This window comes from Salmo salar, chromosome ssa29 (genome assembly GCF_905237065.1).
Source record: "Salmo salar chromosome ssa29, Ssal_v3.1, whole genome shotgun sequence".
NCBI lineage: Eukaryota > Metazoa > Chordata > Actinopteri > Salmoniformes > Salmonidae > Salmo > Salmo salar.
The window spans coordinates 21,008,322-21,033,721 of NC_059470.1; the positions used below are offsets into that span (position 1 = coordinate 21,008,322).

The 25,400-nt window shown below is 41.8% G+C and overlaps 1 protein-coding gene across 1 annotated transcript in view; it reads left to right on the top strand.

Annotated features, from left to right (window-relative positions):
- The window catches only part of LOC106590335 (piezo-type mechanosensitive ion channel component 2-like), a 156,859-nt gene that overhangs the window by 13,055 nt on the left and 118,404 nt on the right, over positions 1-25,400 (top strand). The window contains 1 exon segment of the mRNA XM_045710585.1: positions 18,370-18,465. Within this exon segment, the coding sequence (XP_045566541.1) occupies positions 18,370-18,465 (96 nt within the window).

A 25,400-nucleotide genomic window follows, 5' to 3' on the forward strand; every position in this document is an offset into this window, starting at 1 on the left:
TCTAAATAAAGAGTCAACAGGTTATTGTTGTTTCAGGGTTTACCTTTGCCACATGAGGTAGTCACTCTATTAAGCCAGGCTGTGAGGCGGCTAACGCTGCTCACACTGGCAGCTGCATTGCTCGTTTGTTTGTTGGACCAATGTGCAAATTGACGAGCTAGCAGACGCCAACGCTTAACAATACAGACCTGTGGAAGCAACGGTCACACTGAAAGATGTGCCAAGCCTTTGGTCCCAAAGCTCCCACTTGCAGACAAAACAAACATTTGTATTTAGGCTTTCTGTCTTTTACCACAGTTCTGCCTGTTACAGAAATTAACACAATTTAATATTCTGGTAACACAACCTGTTGTTGTCGAAGTATCTGATGTCTTTGTGGTAAAGTGATTTCACTATTAGTGTTTCATTATTTTTCTACTGAGTTAGTGGTGGCTGTCGTGGTGGTTGATGTGCTCATCAAGAATAACCTTATGCAACAATGACTATGGATTTTTCCATTAATAACCCTGTAATGAACTTCCCGTCTCTCTGATTCTGGTCTCGCATCATCACAATGATGACTCATATCTGTTTAACTGGCCATTGAAATAGCTTCCAGAAAGTGTTAGTCATAGAAGTCACTCAACTAGGAGACAGATGGTCATTCTTGCAAGGCATCTGGGCTCCTGAGTGGCGCAGAGGTAAGGCACTGCATCTCAGTCTTAGAAGCGTCACTACAGACCCTCGTTTGACTCCAGGCTGTATCACAACCGACCGTGATTGGGAGTCCCATAGGGTGGCGCACAATTGGCCCAGTGTCATCCGGGTTAGGATTTGGCCGGGGTAGGATGTCATTGTAAATAAGAATTTGTTCTTAGCTGACTTGCCTAGTTAAATAAATAAATACAAATCTGTCCCTCTTATATAGTTCTTAGAGATGAGCTTGCTGATGCAGGGGTTGATTTGGTCTGTGACCTGGTGGAAAAGGGAAAATTCCGATCCTACTGGTAGTTTGCGACCTGACTTGTCTTGGGGTCATGAACTATCCCCCAGACTCTTCCACAATCACCATGGGTGCGTTGTTATCGAGTTAAGACTAAGAGTATCGTGAATCAAACTGCAGTTAGCTACTAAAACTCAGGACCCTGTTCCCTCAATCCTGGATACTGGGCTTCTGATAAGTCAGAAATAGTATTATTTTTGCACTGCAAGAATGCAAGGATTCTCAATTTACAGGCACAGTTTGGCACACAATGGTATTCCTGTTACATTTTTGTTTAGAAAAAGAATGAAAAATAACACATTAGTATTTATCTAAACTGACTACCATAATGTACAATAGTAGTATCATCTGATTACCAGTCAGTTGTTTCATAAAGAGTTAAATCTCCTAAGGGTGGAAAGGTGGACATGGCAGGGTGATGGTAAAAGTGATGTGGGGTGGGGGAGTGGGAATTGCAGGCAGAGTGCAGCTAGTTTTAGTCGTTTTTTTTCGAGCAACAAGTCTCACTAGAATTAGTTCTGTCTTATTCCTGAACTTCAGACATTTTTAAGTTTGGCAGTTCTAGTGTAAACAGAGCCCAGTTAAATAACAGATTGAGTTACCTGTGAAAACGGAACCATTTGGGAGGGGGCCGGTGAGAGAGGGGAACTTGGGTGTCTGCGCACACTGTTCCCGCCTGACGTTTCTGTCCTCTCCGCCTCCCATTAATTTCACCAGCATCAATGAATGACATATTTATGTCTAACATTAATATTTAGCTCTGATATAAACATTTGGGAACATTTTGGGGTCTTTTTAATATGTTTTGGATATATATTCATCGGCACTTGGTATTATTTTAATGTCAACATCAATGTTATTCAGTGTAGACACTGACTATGCCAGGGACTTGGAGAATTTTCTCTCAGCCAAAAACTCACCGAACAGAAAACACTCACTCTGAATAAACAAAACTGCCAGAAATGAACCGTCAATATTGAAACGACAACTATTCATAAATCTTCAGCCCAGTTCTGATTATTAATACTGAAAAACACAGAAAGTTGATTGACACCAATGTATGATTTACTGTGAAAGTCTAAATTGCTCATCTCTTAAGTCATTAATTAGTAAGATAAATAAGATCAGTAGTTTTATATTAATGATCATCACTCAAGATCATAACTTTATAATTAAAGATATGTGATAGTGTAACATGTCTTGTATTTCACATGTACTTTATATGGTATCCTTGACTCTCCATCCCTCACAACCTTGATGTCCCTCATAACCGTGCAGTTTAAAATCTGAATGACACATTTCCTGGAGCAAAATATAATTTCAGTATACAAAGAGATATTCTCTGTATAGCCAAACATGTGTTATGAAACATACATTTGACTTTCAACATTACTTATTTGCTTTCTGTGTTCACTTGAGAGCATCGTGCCTATGGTGCTGTTAAAAGCTCAAAGTATTGCATGATTTCAAGGACTTGGGCTTTACTGACCAAACAAAACCAAAATAATATCCCCAAAAAAGAATATGGGTATGTGTATGGTTATTTATTTTGCCAAGCAGAGGTGTGTAATGGTGGGTGTGTTGTGGGCAATTCCACGGAAACGGAATTAGGCGTTGTTTTTTCACTTTAAAATGTAGGCCAAACAAAAAAAGCATTGATTTCAAAGTTGAACAAACCATACAACTCTATGCACAAAAAAACCAATATAAGTGGAAGAACTGTGCTGATGCAACAGAAAAATGTTAAAATCTCCCTCAGGTTTTTACGCGACCCATTTTTCCAAAAATATTGCCTCCAAATTAAGATTCAAAGATGTCTGCAGAAAGAATGGGTTGTCAGCTTTGACATGTCACCTTGAGTTTAAAAACATATATTTTGGTTATTGAACTACAGTACAGTAAGTGAAGTGGATTTACACCCGGTAATGGTATACGGTAACAGAATTACATCATGGGTCTCTGATCTGTACTACACAGAAATGCAAAGTTATGGATATGAATGTCATTCTCTTCATGTTTCACAAGTTTGGACATCACAGAGCAGCACAGCACAGCAGAGCACAGTAGAGTACAGTGCATTACAATACACCACAGCACAGCAAAGCACAGCAGAGCAGAGTAGGGTAGAGTGCAGTAGAGTACACTAGAGTTCAGTAAAGTACAGCAGTAGAGTACAGTACAATATATTGTACTCTACAGTACTATACTCTATACTTATCTTTACTGTAGTGTACTGTATTGTACTGTACTCTACTCAGCTATACTCACTGTACTGTAGAGGTCTTCACGGATCCAAAAAGTTGGACCCGTTCTGAAATGGATCCGTGGCTTTCCCACCCAACCCGATATGAATAAATATATATATTTTTTAAACAAGACCTGTTCCAAATGGCCCAGAGGACAGTCAGACCCGTTCCGAAAAGGCCAGTGGAATAAACAGACCCAAACAGACCTGTGCCATTTTGGATCCGAGAGACCGGTTCAGTCCAAGAGTAGAAAGAGAGAGAGAAAGAAACCTTCGACCGGGCCGCTGCCAGCACCATCAATAAACGAGTGATAATGGCCAAATGTTCCACAGTTACTTACGTGTCCTTAAAAATTGCCTTTAACAAATTACAAAACAAATATTTGTTGTGTTTCCATGTGTAGCATATTGAAAACTTTATAGTAAATTGTTTTATTGATTTTTACTTCCTAAAACAATGATTGTCCACCTCATGGTTCAGCTGTTGGAGATTTGAGCGCTAAATGCATCAGGAAATTGTATGGACATACCAGTGCCTTCGGAAAGTATTCAGACCCCTTGACTTTTTCCACATTTTGTTACGTTACATACAGCCTTATTCTAAAATGTATTAAATAAATACAAATCCTCAGCAATCTACACACAATACCCCATAATGACGAAGCCACTCAGTGAAAGGCACATGACAACCCGCTTGGAGTTTGTCAAAAGGCACCTAAAGAATCTCAGACCATGAGAAACAAGATTCTCTGGTCTGATGAAACCAAGATTTAACTCTTTGACCTGAATGCCAAGTGTCACGTCTGGAGGAAACCTGGCACAATCCCTACAGTGAAGCATGGTGGTGGCAGCATCATGCTGTGGGGATGTTTTTCAGTGGCAGGGACTGGGAGACTCGTCAGGATCGAGGCAAAGATGAACAGAGCAAAATACAGAGAGATCCTTGATGAAAACCTGCTACAGAGCACTCAGGACCTCAGACTGGAAAGTTCACCTTCCAACAGGACAATAACCCTAAGCACACAGCCAAGACAACGCAGGACTGGCTTCAGGACAACTCTCTTAATGTCCTTGAGTGGCCCAGCCAGAGCTGGGCCGCTCAGAGACTTGAACCTGATCGAACATCTCTGAAGAGACCTGAAGATAGCTGTGTAGCAATGCTCCCCATCCAACCTGACAGAGCTTGAGAGGATCTGTAGAGAAGATGGGGATAAACTCCCCGAATACAGGTGTGCCAAGCTTGTGTCATACCCAAGAAGACTCGAGGCTGTAATCGCTGCCAATGCTTCAACACTGAGGAAAAGGTCTGAATACTTATGTAAATGTATATTTTTAAATATATTTTTTTTGTTTTGTTGCAAAAACTGTTTTTGCTTTGTCATTATGGGGTATTGTGTGTAGATTGATGAGCAAAAAACAACAACATTTGTATCAATTTTAGAATAAGGCTGTAACCTATGAAAATGCGGAAAAGTTCAAGGGATCTGAAAACTTCCCGAATGCACTGTAGGCTTATAGGCCTAGGCGTCCACTGTATGATATTCATATTTAAAATATAAATATAAAGGAAGAGAAGCTTAGGTCTAGCCCTAGAGCAACTGAGAGAAAGATGGCAATATTCCGGCAGCATGTTCCCGACACCGACATGCATTTCTTTATATACTACTTGTCAGATAGGCTACTACTGCTATACAGAAGGAGGCTTATTGGTACATTTTCAATCAGAATATTTTTTATAAAGATAAGCATTATATTGTTAGATTAAAAGAGTAACACCTGGTCGGCCTAAAACCTTCTTCCCCACCTCGATTACAACTGTCAGTTGGATCGCTGGTGCGCACTGCCTTCATAGGCCTGCATAGCTAAGACTAATGATAGCCATACCACACCAAACCTTCACAGAAGTTTCTTAACTTTATAAGGGTAATATCAAAAGTAGTCCTACTGTAAATCAAGTCATTGTTTATAGGGGAAATACGAACAGGTTAATATACTGAGTCATTAAATTATGTTTTGCATCTCGCCCACTTTGGTTTTTCCTTTTCATGGTTTGAGTGCAAGTGGCCCTAGACCTACTGGTAATTATATTATATTGGGTTAAACACAACATTAACTTAATTTAGCCAAAGGAAATGGCTCAACAGAATAAAACAAAACACTTGTTGCATAGCCTATTTAAAGAACTGGTTTAAACCTTAAAAAATTACCAACAAAGGTGAGTAGAGCCTACCGTAGGCCTACCTAACAAATGACAGCAATAGGCGAAATAGCACAAAATTAAAAAGACAGTTCGAACTTAATTTAGCCAATGAAAATGTATCAGCAAAATGAAATAAAACACTTTTTGCATATATAAAGAACTGTTTTAAATTCTTAAATAGGCCTACAATAATAATAATAATGATGATAAAACAAATGATAATAAATACGAAAATAAATAAATAAAAGTTCAAACCTGAAGTTGCACAGTCCATATGGCCGCGCCAACTTTCTTCTCATCTTTGTCCACTAGATGTCCATTCTCCTTGTAGTCTTCTTTTCACTATATTCTTTCTCCTCTGTTGTTTTACACCAATGAAAAAGGCCTCTATCTTAGCAATCAACAGTAGCCTAGGCCAATGCTCCTTTACTTGCTCTCTTTCTCCTCAGCAGCAGGCGCACGTGATGTGAGCAGCCGGAACCAGTTTCAGCTGGACATAGGCTATATGTTTTATTGAGTTGCAATTGGCTGACACAGATAACAAGCTCGCACAGTTCTCATCGACTCACACACATAAAATTATCAGAGGATGGGTCCAATCAGGTCCAGTCGGTAAATCAATTGAAATTGCAAATACCCGAGACTCGTGGCAATGATATCAGACCCAACCCAGATCTGAGACAAAAGTCAGAATTTCATGTCTGTCAGACCCGTGAAGACCTTTAATGTATTGTATTCTACTATCCCATCCAAACTTGTGAAACATGCGTCAATGACAGGTTCAGATTTAGTACAGTCCGTCTGTGGATGTTAAAGTCAAGGCCACTGACCAAATTTCAACTACTTTTCAACGTCCATAGACATCCGGTGTCGGTCGGTGCTTTGTAGGTGAGGATGCTGATTAAAGTAAATGGAAAGAGAGGGGGCTCATGGGTAGGTGTCAGTAAGATCTAGGAGAGATGACATTAACTGGGAGGGGTTGTCCAGACCACCTGATGACAGAAAGAGAAAGAAATCAGCTGAACATAACAGTATGTCAGTGGAAGGGAGGACAGTAGCAGGTGACCCTATGAGCTGAACATAACAGTATGCCAGTGGAAGGGAGGACAGTAGCAGGTGACCCTATGAGCTGAACATAACAGTATGCCAGTGGAAGGGAGGACAGTAGCAGGTGACCCTATGAGCTGAACATAACAGTATGCCAGTGGAAGGGAGGACAGTAGCAGGTGACCCTATGAGCTGAACATAACAGTATGCCAGTGGAAGGGAGGACAGTAGCAGGTGACCCTATGAGCTGAACATAACAGTATGTCAGTGGAAGGGAGGACAGTAGCAGGTGACCCTATGAGCTGAACATAACAGTATGTCAGTGGAAGGGAGGACAGTAACAGGTGACCCTATGAGCTGAACATAACAGTATGCCAGTGGAAGGGAGGACAGTAGGAGGTGACCCTATGAGCTGAACATAACAGTATGCCAGTGGAAGGGAGGACAGTAGCAGGTGACCCTATGAGCTGAACATAACAGTATGCCAGTGGAAGGGAGGACAGTAGCAGGTGACCCTATGAGCTGAACATAACAGTATGCCAGTGGAAGGGAGGACAGTAGCAGGTGACCCTATGAGCTGAACATAACAGTATGTCAGTGGAAGGGAGGACAGTAGCAGGTGACCCTATGAGCTGAACATAACAGTATGCCAGTGGAAGGGAGGACAGTAGCAGGTGACCCTATGAGCTGAACATAACAGTATGTCAGTGGAAGGGAGGACAGTAGCAGGTGACCCAGCTGTGGATTATGATTTCCCATTATAGCCAATTCAGCTGTAGTAATTCCGCTACAGATTTTTTTGGGTCATTCAGTTGGCAAACAATGGTATTCCTTTTACTTAAAAAAAATTAAAAATAATGAAAAATAAATACTAATGTGTTATCTAAACTGACTACCATAATGTACAATAGTAGTACCATCCAATTACCAGTTTGAATCACTTAATAATTCATAAATAAAATTGATATAAGTGAAATCACTGTAATTTATTGGTAGGTCTACCATTACTTGTTACTTGTGTGAACTTTCATTATCCTCCCTCCTCATGAGGTAGAGAAGGACATATTTATTAAACTTAGAGAAGGTAAATCATTTCCACAAAACTAAATATAAGTGTTGATATTAGTTGGCAGGGTTCTTTACGTCCACATGATTTTGTTTTGATGTATTTCTGATACCTTTAAGACTTTTTCTGGAAGATGTTTCCTAAGACCCCTTTTCCATCTGTTTATCCAGAAATCAGCCTAATTTGTAAGATGTTAAATGGTTGAAAAATATACAGTATCAATGCCTTCATTTCTCAAAAACATATACTCTTAGCTTAATTTGGTGTTGAGCCAGTAACCGAAAGGTTGCTGGATCGAGTCCCCGAGCTGACAAGGTAAACATCGGTCATTCTGCCCCTGAACAAGGCAGTTAATCCACTGTAAATAAGAATTTGTTCTTAACTGACTTGCCTAGTTAAATCAAGTTGAAATAAAATAAAATGTGACACCCAATTTGATATGCTCCTTTGAACTTCACATGTTGGTGCTCATGGGTCCTTTTAGATGGCAATGCCCTTGTTTAAATAGGACAAATTATTATTTGAATTTGTGCACAATCCCCCTCAATTCTAGTGACTCATCGGGCAAAGGGTAGGGAAGTTCCAGTGGCTCTATTCTCCAGTGTGCGAGTACGTGCCAAACTGACATTCACAAACAGAAACAACAACAACAAAAACGCCCACTACACAGCAAGATGGTCAACGTACGGTTTCCAAATTCTGTCAAATATGTCTGGCTAATGTCTGATTTCTAATATATAGAGTCTAATGGGATGTAGCTAGATAGTTCAGTTCTCCAGCTTGTTATTGTGGGTGGATATGAGGTTTTCCAATTGATGGCTATATATTTGTTTGCAGCCGTTAGACCTATATTACAAAACTTTCTCTGATATTGATCACCAATATTTACATTTTCCAGAAGACATAATCATGGAGACACAATGAAATGACAGCGCATTCATTATCTCAAAATGGTGTCAGTTTATCACAGGACCACAGCATATGTAATAGGGTTCCTTTGTGCTTTTTGCATCTTCAGCATAACATGCATTCTGCAGGAGTGTAGTAAGTCCTATGAATTATCGTAAATCGCAGTAGTTTATGTCTTAGGTTGTAGGAGCCGGAATGAACATTTTCACTTATCTGTGACCAATGGATCTCCTCAATTTCTTCCTTTAGACCAGTTTCTCATTTGTTCCTTTTAGGTTCTGAGCCATCAGGTAGAGTTTCAATCAACCCTTGATATCAACTTCTTTAGCGTAGCAGCTTCTTTCAGTATGTTTTCCATGCTAGATGCCTTAGGTTCATCCAGATTCGGTTGCAGCGATTGAGTAAGATTTCTGAGTTGTAAGAACTTAAAAAAATCGGCCTTTGATAATCCCAATCTCTCTTGTAATTGATTGAATGACAGGAGAGATCTATCAAATGTTTTTTAATCTTCCTTTGAGCATAAATATGTTTCCAGTGTTCAAGGTCATACCAAATGAAAGATGTGACAGTAAAGTCTTACAATAATGTCATTGAGAGAGACTTATTTGTCAGTAACATACACTATATATACAAAACATGTGGAAAACCCCTTCAAATTAGTGGATTCGACTATTTCAACGACACCCGTTGCTGACGGGTGTATAAAAGTGAGCACACAGCCATGCAATCTCCATAGACAAACATTGGCAGTAGGATGGCCTTACTGAAGAGCTCAGTGACCTTCAACGTGGCACCGTCATAGGATGGCAATTTTCCAACAAGTCAGTTCGTCAAATTTCTGCCCTGCTAGAGCTACCCCGGTTAACTGTAAATGCTGTTATTGTGAAGTGGAAATGTCTAGGAGCAACAATGTCTCAGCCGTGAAGTGGTAGGCCACACAAGCTCACAGAACGAGACCGCGGAGTGGTGAAGCGCATCTGTCCTCAGTTGCAACACTCAGTACCGAGTTCCAAACTGCCTCTGGAAGCAACGTCAGCACAAGAACTGTTTGTCGGGAGCTTCGTGAAATGGGTTTCCATGGTCGAGCACCATGCACGATGCCAAGCGTCGGCTAGAGTGGTGTAAAGCTTGCGACATTGAACTCTGTAGCAGTGGAAATGCGTTCTCTTTAGTGAAGAATCACGCTTCACCATCTGGCAGTCCGACGGACGGATCTGGGTTAACCCACACTGTTGTCTCTCTCATTCAACTTTATTATTGTCGACAACGCCATGTTTTTTACGATGCTGAAATGCAGAATTCGCAGCTCTTTACTGTCTCTGTCCTTTTGCTTTCTTGTTAAGGGCTAAACGCTACCTGCCCCAACTGTAAAGTTTGGTGGAGGAGGAATACTGGTCTAGGGCTGTTTTTCATGGTTCGGGCTAGGCCCCTCAGTTCCAATGAAGGGAAATCTTAATGATACAGCATACAATGACATTCCAGATGATTCTGTGCTAACAACTTTGTGGCAGCAGTTGTGGGAAGGCCCTTTCCTGTTTCAGCATGACAGTGCCCCTGTGCACAAAGCAAGGTACATACAGAAATGTGGAAGAACTTGACTGGCCTGCACAGAGCCCTGACCTCAACCCATCAAACACCTTTGGGATGAATTGGAACTCCAACTACAAGCCAGGCCTAATCGCCCAACATCAGTGCCCGACCTCACTAATGCTCTTGTGGCCCCACAGCAATGTTCCAACATCTAGTGGAAAGCCTTCCCAGAAGAGTGGAGGCTGTTATAGCAGCAAAGGGGGACCAAATCCATATTAATGCCCATGATTTTGGAATGAGATGTTCGACAAACAGGTGTCCACATACTTTTGGTCAGGTAGTGTATGTACAGTTTTTATATGTTTGATGACCACTAGATGAGTGATTGGTCGATACACATATTTTCTGCCTGAGGTGAAATGAAAAGAGGCGAATTGAGGTTGGATGGGGGATTATGCCCCTTGCTATTTGCTTTGCTCGCAGGTGTTACAGTGAGTGTTACAGGATCACATACAGAAGACAGCTTTGTCTGTGGGATAATACGATGACCACACCAACTTCATAGTCCTATAGGATGCTATACCTCATCATTTATTGGCCGTCCTGTGTGATTTCAAAGGAAAGTTTACTATGATCCTTCATGATTTGCAAACTTTTTAAGATTTGCAGAAGATTCTGTAAATAGATATAGTTTTTTTGAACCCTAACACAGATGTTGGAACAAGCATTGAATTACAAAAAATCTAAACTGCCAGTATGTTTGGTGCATAAGTCTGGCAACACTAGTCGTTTAGTTGGCCATAAGGTTGGGATAGGGAAGGGTGAAAATATTTATTGTTTGCAAATTCTTTGTGGAGCAGTAATTGATATTTTGATGTGCTTTTACCGGAAATATGCACTGGAATTATGGGTTGTATTATTAAACTGTCTTAATTAGCATGTTATGTTTGCTAAAATTCAATATCTGTGTCCTGTGGCTGCTAGCAAGTAAAATTGCTGAGTTCGTCTGATTTAGGTACAAACCACACACTGTTTTGTGACACAACTCATTTTTATGAATGTCTTCTTTTAACCCACACTGTTGTCTCTCTCATTCAACTTCATTATTGTCGACAACGCCATGTTTTTTATGATGCTGAAATGCAGAATTTGCAGCTCTTTACTGTCTCTGTCCTTTTGCTTTCATGTTAAGGGCTAAACGCTCGAAGGAAGACCCCACACTGAATCTGGTATTCTATAACATAGGATAGAATTATCGTTCCAAAGCAAAGCCAAACTCCTTCTCCATGACTGTCAGTTAAGGCCTTTCATTACTTGAAAATAATGTGTTCTCAACAGCCAACGGCTTGTGATAAATAAGCACACATAGAGTCTGATTGACATGTTTGGTCACAATAAGGCATGCCTGTAGTCACATTCCACCACATGCTATTTACTTTGGACCGATTAGGTCTCTGCCACGATATTCAAGCGGGCATCCAGCATTCTCTCACTGCCGAATAGAGATGTTTTGATTTGACCAAAGAAGGGCGGAAGGTAGCCTAGTGGTTAAGAGCTTTAGCCAATAACTGAAAGGTCGCTCATTCAAATCCCTGACCTAACTAGGAGAAAAATCTGTCGAAGTGCCCTTGAGCAAGGCACTTAACCCTAATTGCAAGTCGTTCTATTAAAATGAAAACGAAGTTTAGCCCCAAAGAACATTCAGTGCTGTTCATTTCTTGATAGTTTAAACTGCTTGATATAACTCAATCCCTGTCTTGTCTATAAATCCCCAAGGGGATGAAACTAGTAAGCCTGGTCTAGATTTCTGATCCTAAAAGCCACCAGCTTGGTGGAGCGATCTTTGCATAATAATGAATGGGGTGTGTACAGCATAGGTGATGAAGTGCAAACTCTACATGACATGGAGCTTGACGAGGAAGCAATGGGGCATGGAAGTGTGCTGCTCTGCATCCGCATAGACAGACATGGCCTCCCTCTCGCTCTCCCGAGTCCTGATGTTTTTATCATTACGGTCACTTAAACCCACAGCAGATATTCTGAGGGTAATCATTTGCAGTGTTTGGAAGACCGTGTTTGCAGCTCAGTAAGGAAAATAAATGGGTGCGGACATTTTGGGGTAGCGTGGGTTTTTGTGTGTTTGCAGTGGCTCTGGTCCCGTCTCCTACTCCAAACAGTCAGGCTGGTCCTGAAAACCCAGCTGTTTGAAGCTGCTGCCCCAGTCAAGCCATGTGCTGGCTGCCAATAGGAGGTCACCCGCTGGGGGGAAGTGTTAATGGATGCCTAATCCCAATAACATTGCCAGAGACTAGGCTCACCACCCACATAGATCAGGAACCAAAACACACACACACACACACACACACACACACACACACACACACACACACACACACACACACACACACACACACACACACACACACACACACTATATACTACCAAACCGCCCTAATAACAATACATGAATCTATCAGAGTAACGAAAACCATCAGTATCCTGTTCATAAAGCATCCAGTGTTAAATCACTGTTGAAAACTCACTTCGAGATGTTCTGCTCTGTGCAAACACACAACCTTGCATCAATTGATATTAACGAATGAACTTTGTTATTGTAATTGCTTTAAACAAGTGCGCCTGCAGCCCACGCACAGGGCCAACCCTTTAAGTGGTGGTCATGGTTTTGTAATCAATTGGGGATCTAAACAGACATGCACGTATGCCTGCATTGCACGCACACACACACACCCCTCTCAAAGCAGGCTGGGACCTCAGGAGTGGGTGTCTTCTGACGCCGAGGATCTACAGTAAAGGGTTTTATGTGGTCGGGGGTGCAGGTCACAGAAGGACAGCTGGGTGAGGTGCCCGTTTCAATTTAGTGTTTCATTTCCAAACCCTTGGAAAAGCCAGGATTTGGCTGAGAACGAGACCGAACCGATAGATACTAAACCTCCACACTTCTATTGGCCAATTAGCTATGCCAAATTTGTCTCAGGAAAACACGGGAATGTGTTTCAAGGGGATATCAATGACATGACACCACCACACAAATAAACCATCTCCACTGACCATCTGCACGGACTATATACACATTCACAGACTACCCACACATCCATCTCCACTGACCATCTGCACTGACTATATACACATTCACAGACTACCCACACATCCATCTCCACTGACCATCTGCACTGACTATATACACATTCACAGACTACCCACACATCCATCTCCACTGACCATCTGCACTGACTATATACACATTCACAGACTACCCACACATCCATTTCCACTGACCATCTGCACTGACTACATACACATTCACAGACTACCCACACATCCATCTCCACTGACCATCTGCACGGACTATATACACATTCACAGACTCTACTTACACATCCATCCACTGATACTCCCGCACCCTCCCACATACACTCACTCACACACTGAAGCTTCTACACACACACACACACACACACACACACACACACACACACACACACACACACACACACACACACACACACACACACACACAACCCCAAATGCACACACACAATCACTATATTTGCTGCTGTTACTATTTATTATATTTATATTGCTGCTCTATCACTTTAACCCTGATTACACAACTGCCACTAGTATCCCTTCCATTGGTTGGTACTGATGCTGGCCTTGTATATAGCTTGTATTTATTTTATTCTTGTGTGCATTTGTTTTACATGACTTAGAACTATTCTTTAGTAAGGGTTGGCAAAAGCTCGAGAAATGAATGGGGCCAGTCCTGACACCATTCCTGCCAATACCCCAGTGGCCGGGGAAACAGGAAGCATTGACCGTGGGTCAGACGGCCCATGAATGGCCCCTATTGACACGGATCAAACAGATAAGCCCCATTTTGTGTAATTTGGTGTGTTTTTTACGGCTGACTTGTACTTGGCTGTCTCACGTCAGAATTAGACATTCATCCATGTTTCTCAAATGTCAAATTTCAAAGTTGTTCTGAGCTTCAAATTTTTTGGAAGTGTTTAAGTTTAAGTTCAGGCGTTAACTCCAAATTGTTATGGTTAGGGTTAAGTTTAGGCATTAACTCAGAATTCTTAAGGTAAGGGTTAAGGTTTGGGATAGGCTTCAAACAAAAATATCAAAAACAACTTTCTATCGCTGGATTCAGATCTGCAAATCCGCCATCTCCGTCCACAGCACCCTAGCAAAACCAAAACCTACGTTACCTGAAGGGAACAGCGCTCACTGTTGCCCCTTGTGGCCGGTTTCCACGTCATCTCCCGAGGTCCCCCGACATGGATGGACGTCGAAATATTGACTTGTATCACGGGTGACTGGTCTGTGCCTTACAGTTCATTAGGAGGGAGGGAGGGAGGGAGGGAGGGAGGAAGGGAGGGAAAGGAAGGGGGGAGGGAAAGGAAGGGGGGAGGGAGGGAGGGAGGCACACAGCTGTGAATTAGGGCCATTGTTTGGATTTGACAGGAGGGATCATCTTCTCCGTTCCGATGTAAACAGTCCCCCACCTACTCTCCCTCCATTTCCATTTCCTATTCTTTTGAACAATAATGCAGACGTTTTCAGTCACATGTCTTCTGCCGATGAGGATCATGTCCCACTCGGCACACACTGGTCGAATCAACATTGTTTCCACGTCATTTCAATGAAAACGCGTTGAATCAACATGGAATAGACGTTGAATTGACGTCTGTGCCCAGTGGGTTTTGAAGAAGTGTCATAACACTTTTGATTGTCCCCATGCTGCATGGGAAAAGGATGCAGATGTGGGACTTGTTTCCTGTATTTAGTGTACCAGTATAAATGTACACTGAGTGTATAAAACATTAAGGACACCTGCTCTTTCCATGACATAGACTGACCAGGTGAATCCTGGTGAAAGATATGATCCTTTATTGATGTCACTTGTTAAATCCACTTCAATCAGTGTAGATGAAGGGGAGGAGACAGGTTAAAGAAGGATTTTTAAGCCTTGACACAATTGAGACATTGGGAGATTGTATATGTTTGCCAATCAGAGGGTGAATCGGCAAGACTAAAGATTTAAATGCCTTTGAATGGGGTATGGTAGTAGGTGCCAGGCACACCAGTTTGTGTCAAGACCTGCAAAACTGCTGGGTTTTTCATGCTTAACAGTTTCCCATGTGTGTCAAGAATGGTCCACCACCCAAAGGACATCCAGCCAACTTGACACAACTGCGGGAAGCATTGGAGTCAACATGGGCCAGCATCCCTGTGGAGCGATTTCAACACCTTGAAGAGTCCATGCCCGACAAATTGAGGCTGTTATGAGGGCAAAAAGGGGGGGGGTGCAACTCAATATTAGGAAGGTGTTTTTAAAGTTTTGTACACTCAGTGTATAGTATGTGTTACAGTATGATATTTAATCCATGACTCACTTCGGAATGCCACGTAGTATAAACTGGGATATCCCTCTACTCTCACTGAATTTCCCTCCATATATTCTGTAATGTGTATTTACCTCCATTGATTCTGTAATATGTATTTCCCTCTATATATCCTGCAATCAGTATATACAGTATTTGTGTCACACTTTATTTGTATAGTTCGATATAAACGATTGACAGATGGCCATACTATCTGTTGATAAGCAGCTGCTTGCTAAGATTACTGTTAAGGTTAGGTTTAGAATAAGGGTTTGGGTAAGGGTTAAGGGTTAGTGTCACGGTTGTCATAAGAACGGGACCAAGGCGCAGCGTGTGTAGAGTTCCACTTCTTTATTCCAAAGTGAAAACAAATAAATCAAATAAACAAACAACTACGTGGTGCACAGGCACAAACACAAAATAATATCTCACAAACACAGGTGGGAAAAATAGCTACTTAAATATGATCCCCAATTAGAGACAACGATTACCAACTATTAAACTAGACTACCCCCTAGTCACGCCCTGACCTACTACACCATTGAGAAACAAGGGCTCTCTATGGTCAGAGCGTGACAGTTAGGGTAAGGGTTAAGGGCTAGTGTTAGGGTAAGGATTAAGGGTTAGGGCTAGGGTTAGGGTAAGGGTTGAATTGCTGTGTAGAACTCAAAAATGATCTTTGATATAGTCCCTCTGTTGATATAGTCCCAAAATGTTGTGCATGTCAGTGAAGTGTATAGGATTAGGTATTTTCAAAAAGCGAAGTGTCACTTGCCACATCATCAGTTGGTGTGGAGCAGCAGCAGTTCAGAGGTCAGAGGTTCAGGTGCAAAAATGTGTGGAATGTAGGCCTATTTAACAGTGCAAGTGATGAGAAGACTGGATGCGGACCATATTCAGGTTAGCAAGAAATGTTTGTGGGCTACCAAGCAATCAGTCTGTTTGCATGGGGAGAAATGGAGGGAAATGTCCCAACGTGGCAATAATTATAATCCACACAATAATTACAATTACCTGTTGTTGCAGGATTATGTTCCTGCTGTGAGAAAATTGTCAAATTATGATCCTACACCTGTAACAGGCATATCATCACATACTGTTTTTTTGTCGTAGATGTTTAGGTCTATTGATATCATCTTATTATGTGTGAAGTGGTCATGAGTTATTGAATCATGTCTGAGGTCTGCGCCTCCCTGTGTGTCAGTCTTTTGTAGCATCTGAACTTTTCAACCTGCAGTGTAACCATTTTCAAATAGAAAAAAGAGCAAGCATACTGGTTTGGTATTTGGCCTTTTAATATCCCACTGCTTGTTTATGGTGGTATTAGTTATATGATGGTAATCTGAACAATACTGTAAATACTAGGCCTACATGACTCAATTCTGATGTAAATGCAGGCCGTCTTTAAAGGTCCGATCCTGAATTACAAAAGGCAGCCTTGCCACTTGATGGTAGGCTAAATATCACAGATTGCACCTTTAAAGCGACAATATGTAACTTTTTGGGGGGCTTGACAAAATCCACATTGAAATGTGAATTATAGAGCTGTCATTCTCATTGAAAGCAAGTCTAAGATGTGGTAGATCTGTTCTATATGCGCTATTTTTATTCGTCCCGTTCTTAAGTTTAGTTTTTATCTTTTACTTTTGGTTTTGTACACCAACTTCAAAAAGCTGAAAATACAACATTTTAGATGGTACAATGATTCTCTACACTATACTTGTTTGCTTTGTCACAAACTGAAATTTGGCAAACTATTACCATTTTAGCAACCAGGAAATGGTGGTTAAAACATTTTTTTACCCCTTTTTCTCACCAATTTTGTTATATCCAATTGGTAGTTACAGTCTTGTCCCATCGCTGCACCTCCACTACGGACTCAGGAGAGACAAAGTTCTTTGTTAATGACGAGAACAAGATGAAGCAGAACAGAGATGTGTAGAAATGAATATCATACTTTAAAACAGACAAATCTGACCACTTAAAAAAAGGGAAAAAACACCACTGTCACTGTGCTGTATCAGGGGAAATACAGAGAGAAAAGAACACAAATACAGTGTGTCTATTGTTGTGTGTATAGAAATATATATTTTTTTAAATCTATGGTTTACTTCTGGGTTGGTGAGTGAGCGATGGAGTCTTTATTTTACCTTTAAGCAGGCCAGGCCAACAACCTCTGTTGCATGCAATAACTCAAAATCAAATCAAATCAAATTGTATTTGTCACATGCGCCGAATACAACACCTTACAGTGAAATGCTTACTTACAATTCATAGAACTCCTTAGAAAACGACTGATTATTCATGGGAGTGGACCACTTTGTTCGAAAGCCTGAAGAAATGTTCTGCTAACGTATTTCATTTCGGCTGAATAATATCATGCGAGTGTGCTGACTCACCGGCCTGTTTAACACAAGTACCATAAGTGCCATTTTTCATAAACATTGCTCCGGCTGCAGATTGAGCTTCATGTATGTTTTCCTAGGTAATGGATGGACTGGTACTCAGGCTGACATGCTGAATGCTTGACTGAAATGGCATCAGCCACGGTTTATCTTAATGCAATCTGGATGTTTTTGGCATGGGCAGCGGTAGTAATGTCGTTCGGGCTCCAATTCGGCACTCCGACAGAGATCTGCCATGTTTGCTCCAGGGCAAAACGCCTGTTGTCAAACACTGTTGGAATGTCGAGTGCAGCGCGGTTGTCTATCCAAAAAAACGTTGAGGTTTATAGAGCTATCCCTTCCCTCTCCTCCATTCCCATTGACATCGTTCACACCACTCTCCAAAGCTGCCATCATAACTGTTAGTGAGCCACAGAACTTCTTCGCCCTTTAATTTGAAACGTCAGTGCTGCTACTCTGTTTTATTTTGGTTCCTTCTAATTAAGGGTGCTAACTTCTTAAGGGGGATTTATCCATGGTGTTATGTCACAGATGGTTTATGATCTGACTTGGTACTTGCTGCCTTATTGTGTTGCAGCGTGTCTGTTCCGGTACAATGCCCTGTCCTTCATCTACCTCATCTACCTCCTGCTCATCCCACTGTTCCCAGAACCCACCAAAACAACAATGCAAGGTAAGAAATTGACTAAATGACTAAGAAACTGTTCCAATAGGTCATTTGACAGCAGGGAAGGGCTACCCGGTAATCCCTAAAGCAAACAAGCCACTTTAAAGAGCGAAAGGTTAAATGCTTAAATTATCAGGGTTTATGGATGGCCTCGGCCTACACCTAGGATTTACAGCACTCGGTGACAGAATGATTTCTGACTGTTTGACCATCTTTGTGTCAGAGGAGGAGACTGGGATGGGAAATGATAGGGCAGTGGTTTGTCATTGTTACACAGAGCTATGACATGCGTGTACACACACACACACACACACACACAACACACACACACACACACACACACACTGTTAGTCTTTCGAACACTTTCATTGGACATTGAAACAAAAACACATATGTCCTTAAAATACATTTTTTGGGGGTGAACCCGCAGTGCCGTGTTCCTTTATGGAAGGTTCCATCTTTACCGTCTCAGTTTGAACATGGACTTTTATTGTACACTGTAAGCCTGCAGTCCAATATAAGACAGCTCTTATCCATCGACCCCCAAAAACGTTAGTAAAAAAAAACAAGAAAGAAAGAAAAAAATGAACTGTTGTAGGAACAATGGCATATTGAATGAACATGTGATAGGCGGTGATAGCACCAGTCAGGAGAAGAGAGGGAGGAGGAAGGGAAGGAAGACAAGAAAAATAGAGTGAGATGAAACAATGCAGCCTCTGCCTGTCTGCTCAGACACTCTCCCCCTTGAGTGTAGGCAGGCCACAAGTTTAACACTGACCACGTTTACATGCATACCAATATCCCGTTGTTATTAGGGATACTCAAGTATTCTGTTTTTGAGTTGACGCATATAAACATCATATCCTGTTTACAATAACCTGAAAAAGCTTGTATCCCGGTTTTGAGAAACCCGGTTAAGATGCCTGGGATATGCTGATCTTAGACGGGATACTGTGGCATGTAAATATCCTGTTTAGTGTTGTTTTTCGCGGTCTGCGCAGGCTCAGTTTCGCATATCATGGGTGTTGTGTGATGATGTTTTCATCTGATTGTCAATTAAATGACTTCAAGAAGTAGGCTAACTGCGCAGGTTGATCCATCATAATAATTCCATACTAATTTATTTTGCTGTTACTCCATCCTGGACCGTATAGCCTACTGGCTACTTTCACCCCTAATTTAGACAGCTTTCTGCTGATAATTTCTGACATTTGGTAGGACATATTATAATTTCTGACATTTGGTAGGACATATTATAATTTCTGGCATTTGGTAGGCCATTTGTTTGTCAACTATAGTTAGATACATGCAGCTTCTCTTCTGTCATAACTTGTTGCCCCAGAAGACTAAATAAAGTAGTGCTCACGAGAATAATGTCTTACATTAATAGAATGAATGCATTAGTAATAGTTAACACTGGTAAAGTTGTCTGTTTCGTTTAGGGACCTGGGAGAAAACGCAAACTCCAAAACAGTGGAAAACGTCTGTGCAAAATGTCCAAATGTCATCAGTTTGACCAGTTTGAAGGAAATGAAAAGCTGAGAAAAATGATGAAACAGGTTTCTGATAAGACTTCAGTTTGTCTTTGGTGCATATTTTAGGTGGTTGAAATACTGTCTGCTTGCATAACAGTGTCAAAGATAACACATTACACTCACACTCACATTTTCTCAAGAGATGCTGAAAGAAAGAAATCATATTTCCACTCCTGTTCCTGAGACAATTAACATTTGTTGTATCATTTTACTGCATGAAATGCATCATTCTGCAGGAGTTAACATTATAGTAGCTTATATGAGAGTTTATAGGCCTACAGTCAGTGTCCATATTTCAGTTACTATTCCATTTAACCAATATGAACTTAAATGAGGAATATTCTGTTTATTCATGGATACAGGGATCCTCGTCATGAGCGGGATATCAAAGGTGCATGTAAACAGCTTGTTCCTGAATAAGACCTTAAGCAGGATATGAGCTACTATTCGGAATACTGTGCACATGTAAACGTCGTCACTCACTCTCACTCTCTCATTAGCCTGCGAAAGCTCATCCTAAAATCCCATACACAAGCCCAATCCTCTGTCTACTATCAGTGCCTTTGATCGCTATCAGTGCTGAAGAAGGCATTGCATCACTACACCCTAAATCTAAGGTTGCTCCCAGGAGGCGTATAGTGAGGTATTGGCGGTGTTGTGCCAGCTTATATTCCCTCTGTGTAGCTCAGTTGGTAGAGCATGGCACTGGCAGCGCCAGGCTTGTGGATTAGATTCCCATGGGGGACCAGTACGGAGAAGACTAAATAAAGTACACAAAAAAAAGAAGTTGAAATGTATACACTCACTACTGTCAGTCGATCTGGATAAGAGTGTCTGCTTAATGACTAAAAATGTGAATTGTATAAACACCCTATCCTGTCCCCCCCCCATTGGCCAGACTTATTTCAGTGTTGAATAACCCAGCTGTTATCTGGCGAGAAATACTCTTTATTTTAGTCACTCCACCTGGTATTCTGTACAGTGGGGGAAAAAAGTATTTGATCCCCTGCTGATTTTGTATGTTTGCCCACTGATAAAGAAAGGATCAGTCTATAATTTTAATGGTAGGTTTATTTGAACAGTGAGAGACAGAATAACAACAAAAATATCCAGAAAAACGCATGTCAAAAATGTTATAAATTGATTTGCATTTTAATGAGGGAAATAAGTATTTGACCCCCTCTCAATCAGAAAGATTTCTGGCTCCCAGGTGTCTTTTATACAGGTAACGAGCTGAGATTAGGAGCACACTCTTAAAGGGAGTGCTCCTAATCGCAGCTTGTTACCTGTAAAAAAAGACACCTGTCCACAGAAGCAATAAATAAATCAGATTCCAAACTCTCCACCATGGCCAAGACCAAAGAGCTCTCCAAGGATGTCAGGGACAAGATTGTAGACCTACACAAGGCTGGAATGGGCTACAAGACCATCACCAAGCAGCTTGGTGAGAAGGTGACAACATTTGGTGCGATTATTCGCAAATGGAAGAAACGCAAAAGAACTGTCAATATCCCTCGGCCTGGGGCTCCATGCAAGATCTCGCCTCGTGGGGTTGCAATGATCATGAGAACGGTGAGGAATCAGCCCAGAACTACACGGGAGGATCTTGTCAATGATTTCAAGGCAGCTGAGACCATGGTCACCAAGAAAACAATTGGTAACACACTACGCCGTGAAGGACTGAAATCCTGCAGCGCCCGCAAGGTCCCCCTGCTCAAGAATACATATACATGCCCGTCTAAAGTTTGCCAATGAACATCTGCATGATTTAGAGGACAACTGGTGAAAGTGTTGTGGTCAGATGAGACCAAAATGGAGCTCTTTGACATCAACTCAACTCACCGTGTTTGGAGGAGGAGGAATGCTGCCTATGACCCCAAGAACACCATCTCCACCGTCAAACATGGAGGTGGAAACATTATGCTTTGAGGGTTTTTTTCTGCTAAGGGGACAGGACAACTTCACCGCATCATTTGACGGGGCCATGTACTGTCAAATCTTGGGTGAGAACCTCCTTCCCTCAGCCAGGGCATTGAAAATGGGTCGTGGATGGGTATTCCAGCATGACAATGACCCAAAACACACGGCCAAGGCAACAAAGGAGTGGCTCAAGAAGAAGCACATTAAGGTCCTGGAGTGGCCGAGCCAGTCTCCAGATCTTAATCCCATAGAAAATCTGTGGAGGGAGCTGAAGGTTCGAGTTGCCAAACGTCAGCCTCGAAACCTTAATGACTTGGAGAAGATCTGCAAAGAGGAGTGGGACAAAATCCCTCCTGAGACGTGTGCAAACCTGGTGGCCAACTACAAGAAACGTCTGACCTCTGTGATTGCCAACAAGGGTTTTGCCACCAAGTACTAAGTCATGTTTTGCAGAGGGGTCAAATACTTATTTCCCTCATTAAAATGCTAATCATTTTATAACATTTTTGACCTGCGTTTTTCTGGATTTTTTTGTTGTTATTCAGTCTCTCACTGTTCAAATAAACCTACCATTAAAATTATAGACTGATCATTTCTTTGTAAGTGGGAAAATGTACAAAATCAGCAGGGGATCAAATACTTTTTTCCCCCACTGTAGGTCTGGACAGAACTCAACCGCGTGTGTGTTATATCTGTTGCTATACTGTAGTATTTGTGGTCACACGACTCACACTTTAAACCAACAACAACTGAAAGCTTCATAGGTCATCATCAATAAAATTCAGATGCCCTTGATGTAGCTTGCCTGGCACAGCACGACCAATGGAATAGTCCCACGGCATGCCAGACAGGCCAAGCAAAATCAAACGCAACAAAAGTCTGCTGGTATGAAGTCAATGAGTTGATCAGGTTGGTGTTTCAGGTCGGCTGAATACAGAGCCTTGATGCAGTATATGATTAGGATTCATCCCAGTTAAAGTGAATGAGCTGGAGGAGGTAATGTCATGCTTCTTGACTCTACGCCTTGCATGTTGAGGCATCACAATGTTAGAATGGGGAGGCAGCCTGTCAGGCGCTCTGCATAAGAGCATCTGCTAAATGACTCAAATGTTAACGCCAATGTGGAAGACTTGGCTGACCTCATATATTTGTCAGCCTGTTTGCTTTAACTTGACAAAAGCAGACTGGAAGCACAGTCATATTTGACCCCTTACTGTATGTAAGCTATATAGTACTTGCCATTAAACACACACAAAAAAAGGAATGATAACAACTTAACTAAGCTAACAAAAAGTGTATTTGATTGAGTGCTGAACCCATAAGGTTGATGTACATGACACCTATATTTTAATGGACCAAATCCATACTTGATATTGTATGTGCTTGTAACCAAGGCTATCTAAATCCTACTTTAGTGCCAGTAGTAGTAATTTAAAGGATTTCCTTGTACACAAAAATACAAGATAGGCCTTTGCTTATATCTCCATCTTGGATTCTGCACTTATTCTCAGGGTAGAATGACAGTCGATGTGTCCGGTTTTGGGATGAGTTAGGCCTACACCTCACACCCAAGGTGACAGGCTCCATGTTTTTATTTATTTATTTTGATTTTACCTTTGTTTAACCAGGTTGGCCAGTTGAGAACAAGTTCTCATTTACAACTGCGACCTGGCCAGGATAAAGCAAAGCAGTTCGACACATACAACAACACAGAGTTACACGTGGAATAAACAAACATACAGTCAATAATACAGTAGAAAAAGTCTATATACAGTGTGTGCAAATGAGGTAGGGTAAGGGATGTAAGGCAATAAATAGGCCATGGTGGTGAAGTAATTACAATATAGCAATTAAACACTGGAATGGTAGATGTGCAGAAGATGAATGTGCAAGTAGAGATACTGGGGTGCAAAGGAGCAAGATACATAAATAAATACAGTATGGGGATGAGGTAGTTGGATGTGCTATTTACAGATGGGCTATGTACAGGTACAGTGATCTGTGAGCTGCTCTGACAGCTGATGCTTAAAGCTAGTGAGGGAGATATGAGTCTCCAGCTTCAGTGATTTTTGCAGTTCGTTCCAGAACTGTGGCAGCAGAGAACTGGAAGGAATGGCGGCCAAAGGAAGAATTGGCTTTGGGGGTGACCAGTGAGAAATATCTGCTGGAGCGCGTGCTACGGGTGGGTGCTGCTATGGTGACCAGTGAGCTGAGATAAGGTGGGGCTTTACCTAGCAGAGACTTATAGTTGACCTGGAGCCAGTGGGTTTGGCGGCGAGTATGAAGCGAGGGCCAGCCAACGAGAGCGTACAGGTCGCAGTGGAGGTGGGTATATGGGGCTTTGGTGACAAAACGGATGTCACTGTGATAGACTGCTGTTGGACTCCTTCTTTCCTTGTCCATGACACACGTACTGTAAATACATAATTCCCTACATGTAAGAACACGCAACACGTGCTTGTCAGTCATGTCTCTCTTGTTTAAGGAGGTTCTCTTGAGTCTAAAGTAGTCCCCCCAAATAATTGGTGGCAGTGGGGGGGAAATCGCAGCCTCAAAATCTTGACTCAATAATATGACGCCGGTACGTCACAAAGACAGATCCTTACTCTATATTTACTCACCACAAAACATGGAGACCATTTTATGACACCTAGTGAAGTGAAGACATGGCGCTCATTCCACTTAATCTCCAAGGAAATTGAATGACCATTTGAATGACGGTACGGTTGTGTGGTTCCCTGGTTTTTACTGGATGAAGCAGCTGAGGCAGCCAATTGGACCGAGACAATAAACTGTGCTAGAAAAAGATAATCTGGCGGTGATGGACAATAGAGAGGGACCCCCGGAGGTGATAGAGGTCAGGGTTCAAAAGTACAGACTTCTCTTGTCCTTTAGCAGCTGGCTGCAGAGCAGTGGAGAGATTGAGAATCTTTTCCCCCTCAATTTTCTTCTCCTCCTCCAGCTGTTTCCCTCCATCGCGGCTCCAGCTTTAGGCTTCAGTCCCATCACCACTCTCTGGAAAACATGGACATGCATCTCTATCAATTAGCTCTTTCCCTCAAGTCCTTTATCAACCCGAAATGTTCTCTGATTTTGCACAGCTTTTCTAATAAAGCTCAAGTGACCATCTGTACGTCATCCTCCGCGACACCTGTTGAGGCAAAGCTTAAGGGCCAAGCAGCTAACTAGTTAGGTAATGTTGAGTAAGTTTCAAGAGGGCTCGATCCAATCATACCCGCATTCCAGCATTCACGCAGTAGATCTTATTCCCACAGTTAAATCAAAACTGTGAGAAAAGCAGTAAACATCACTATAGCAGGTTCAATTGTCGGGCGGACAAATCCCATCTTGACATGCGTGCATGCACAAACAGTAGGTCCAACTTTTGTGCCAGTCATTCATTTATGTCAATTGGAGATTTGTACTAAAACACGCACATTGCTCAAGTTTTGATTCAGTCCTGTGTGAGCTGTTAACAAGTGGCTC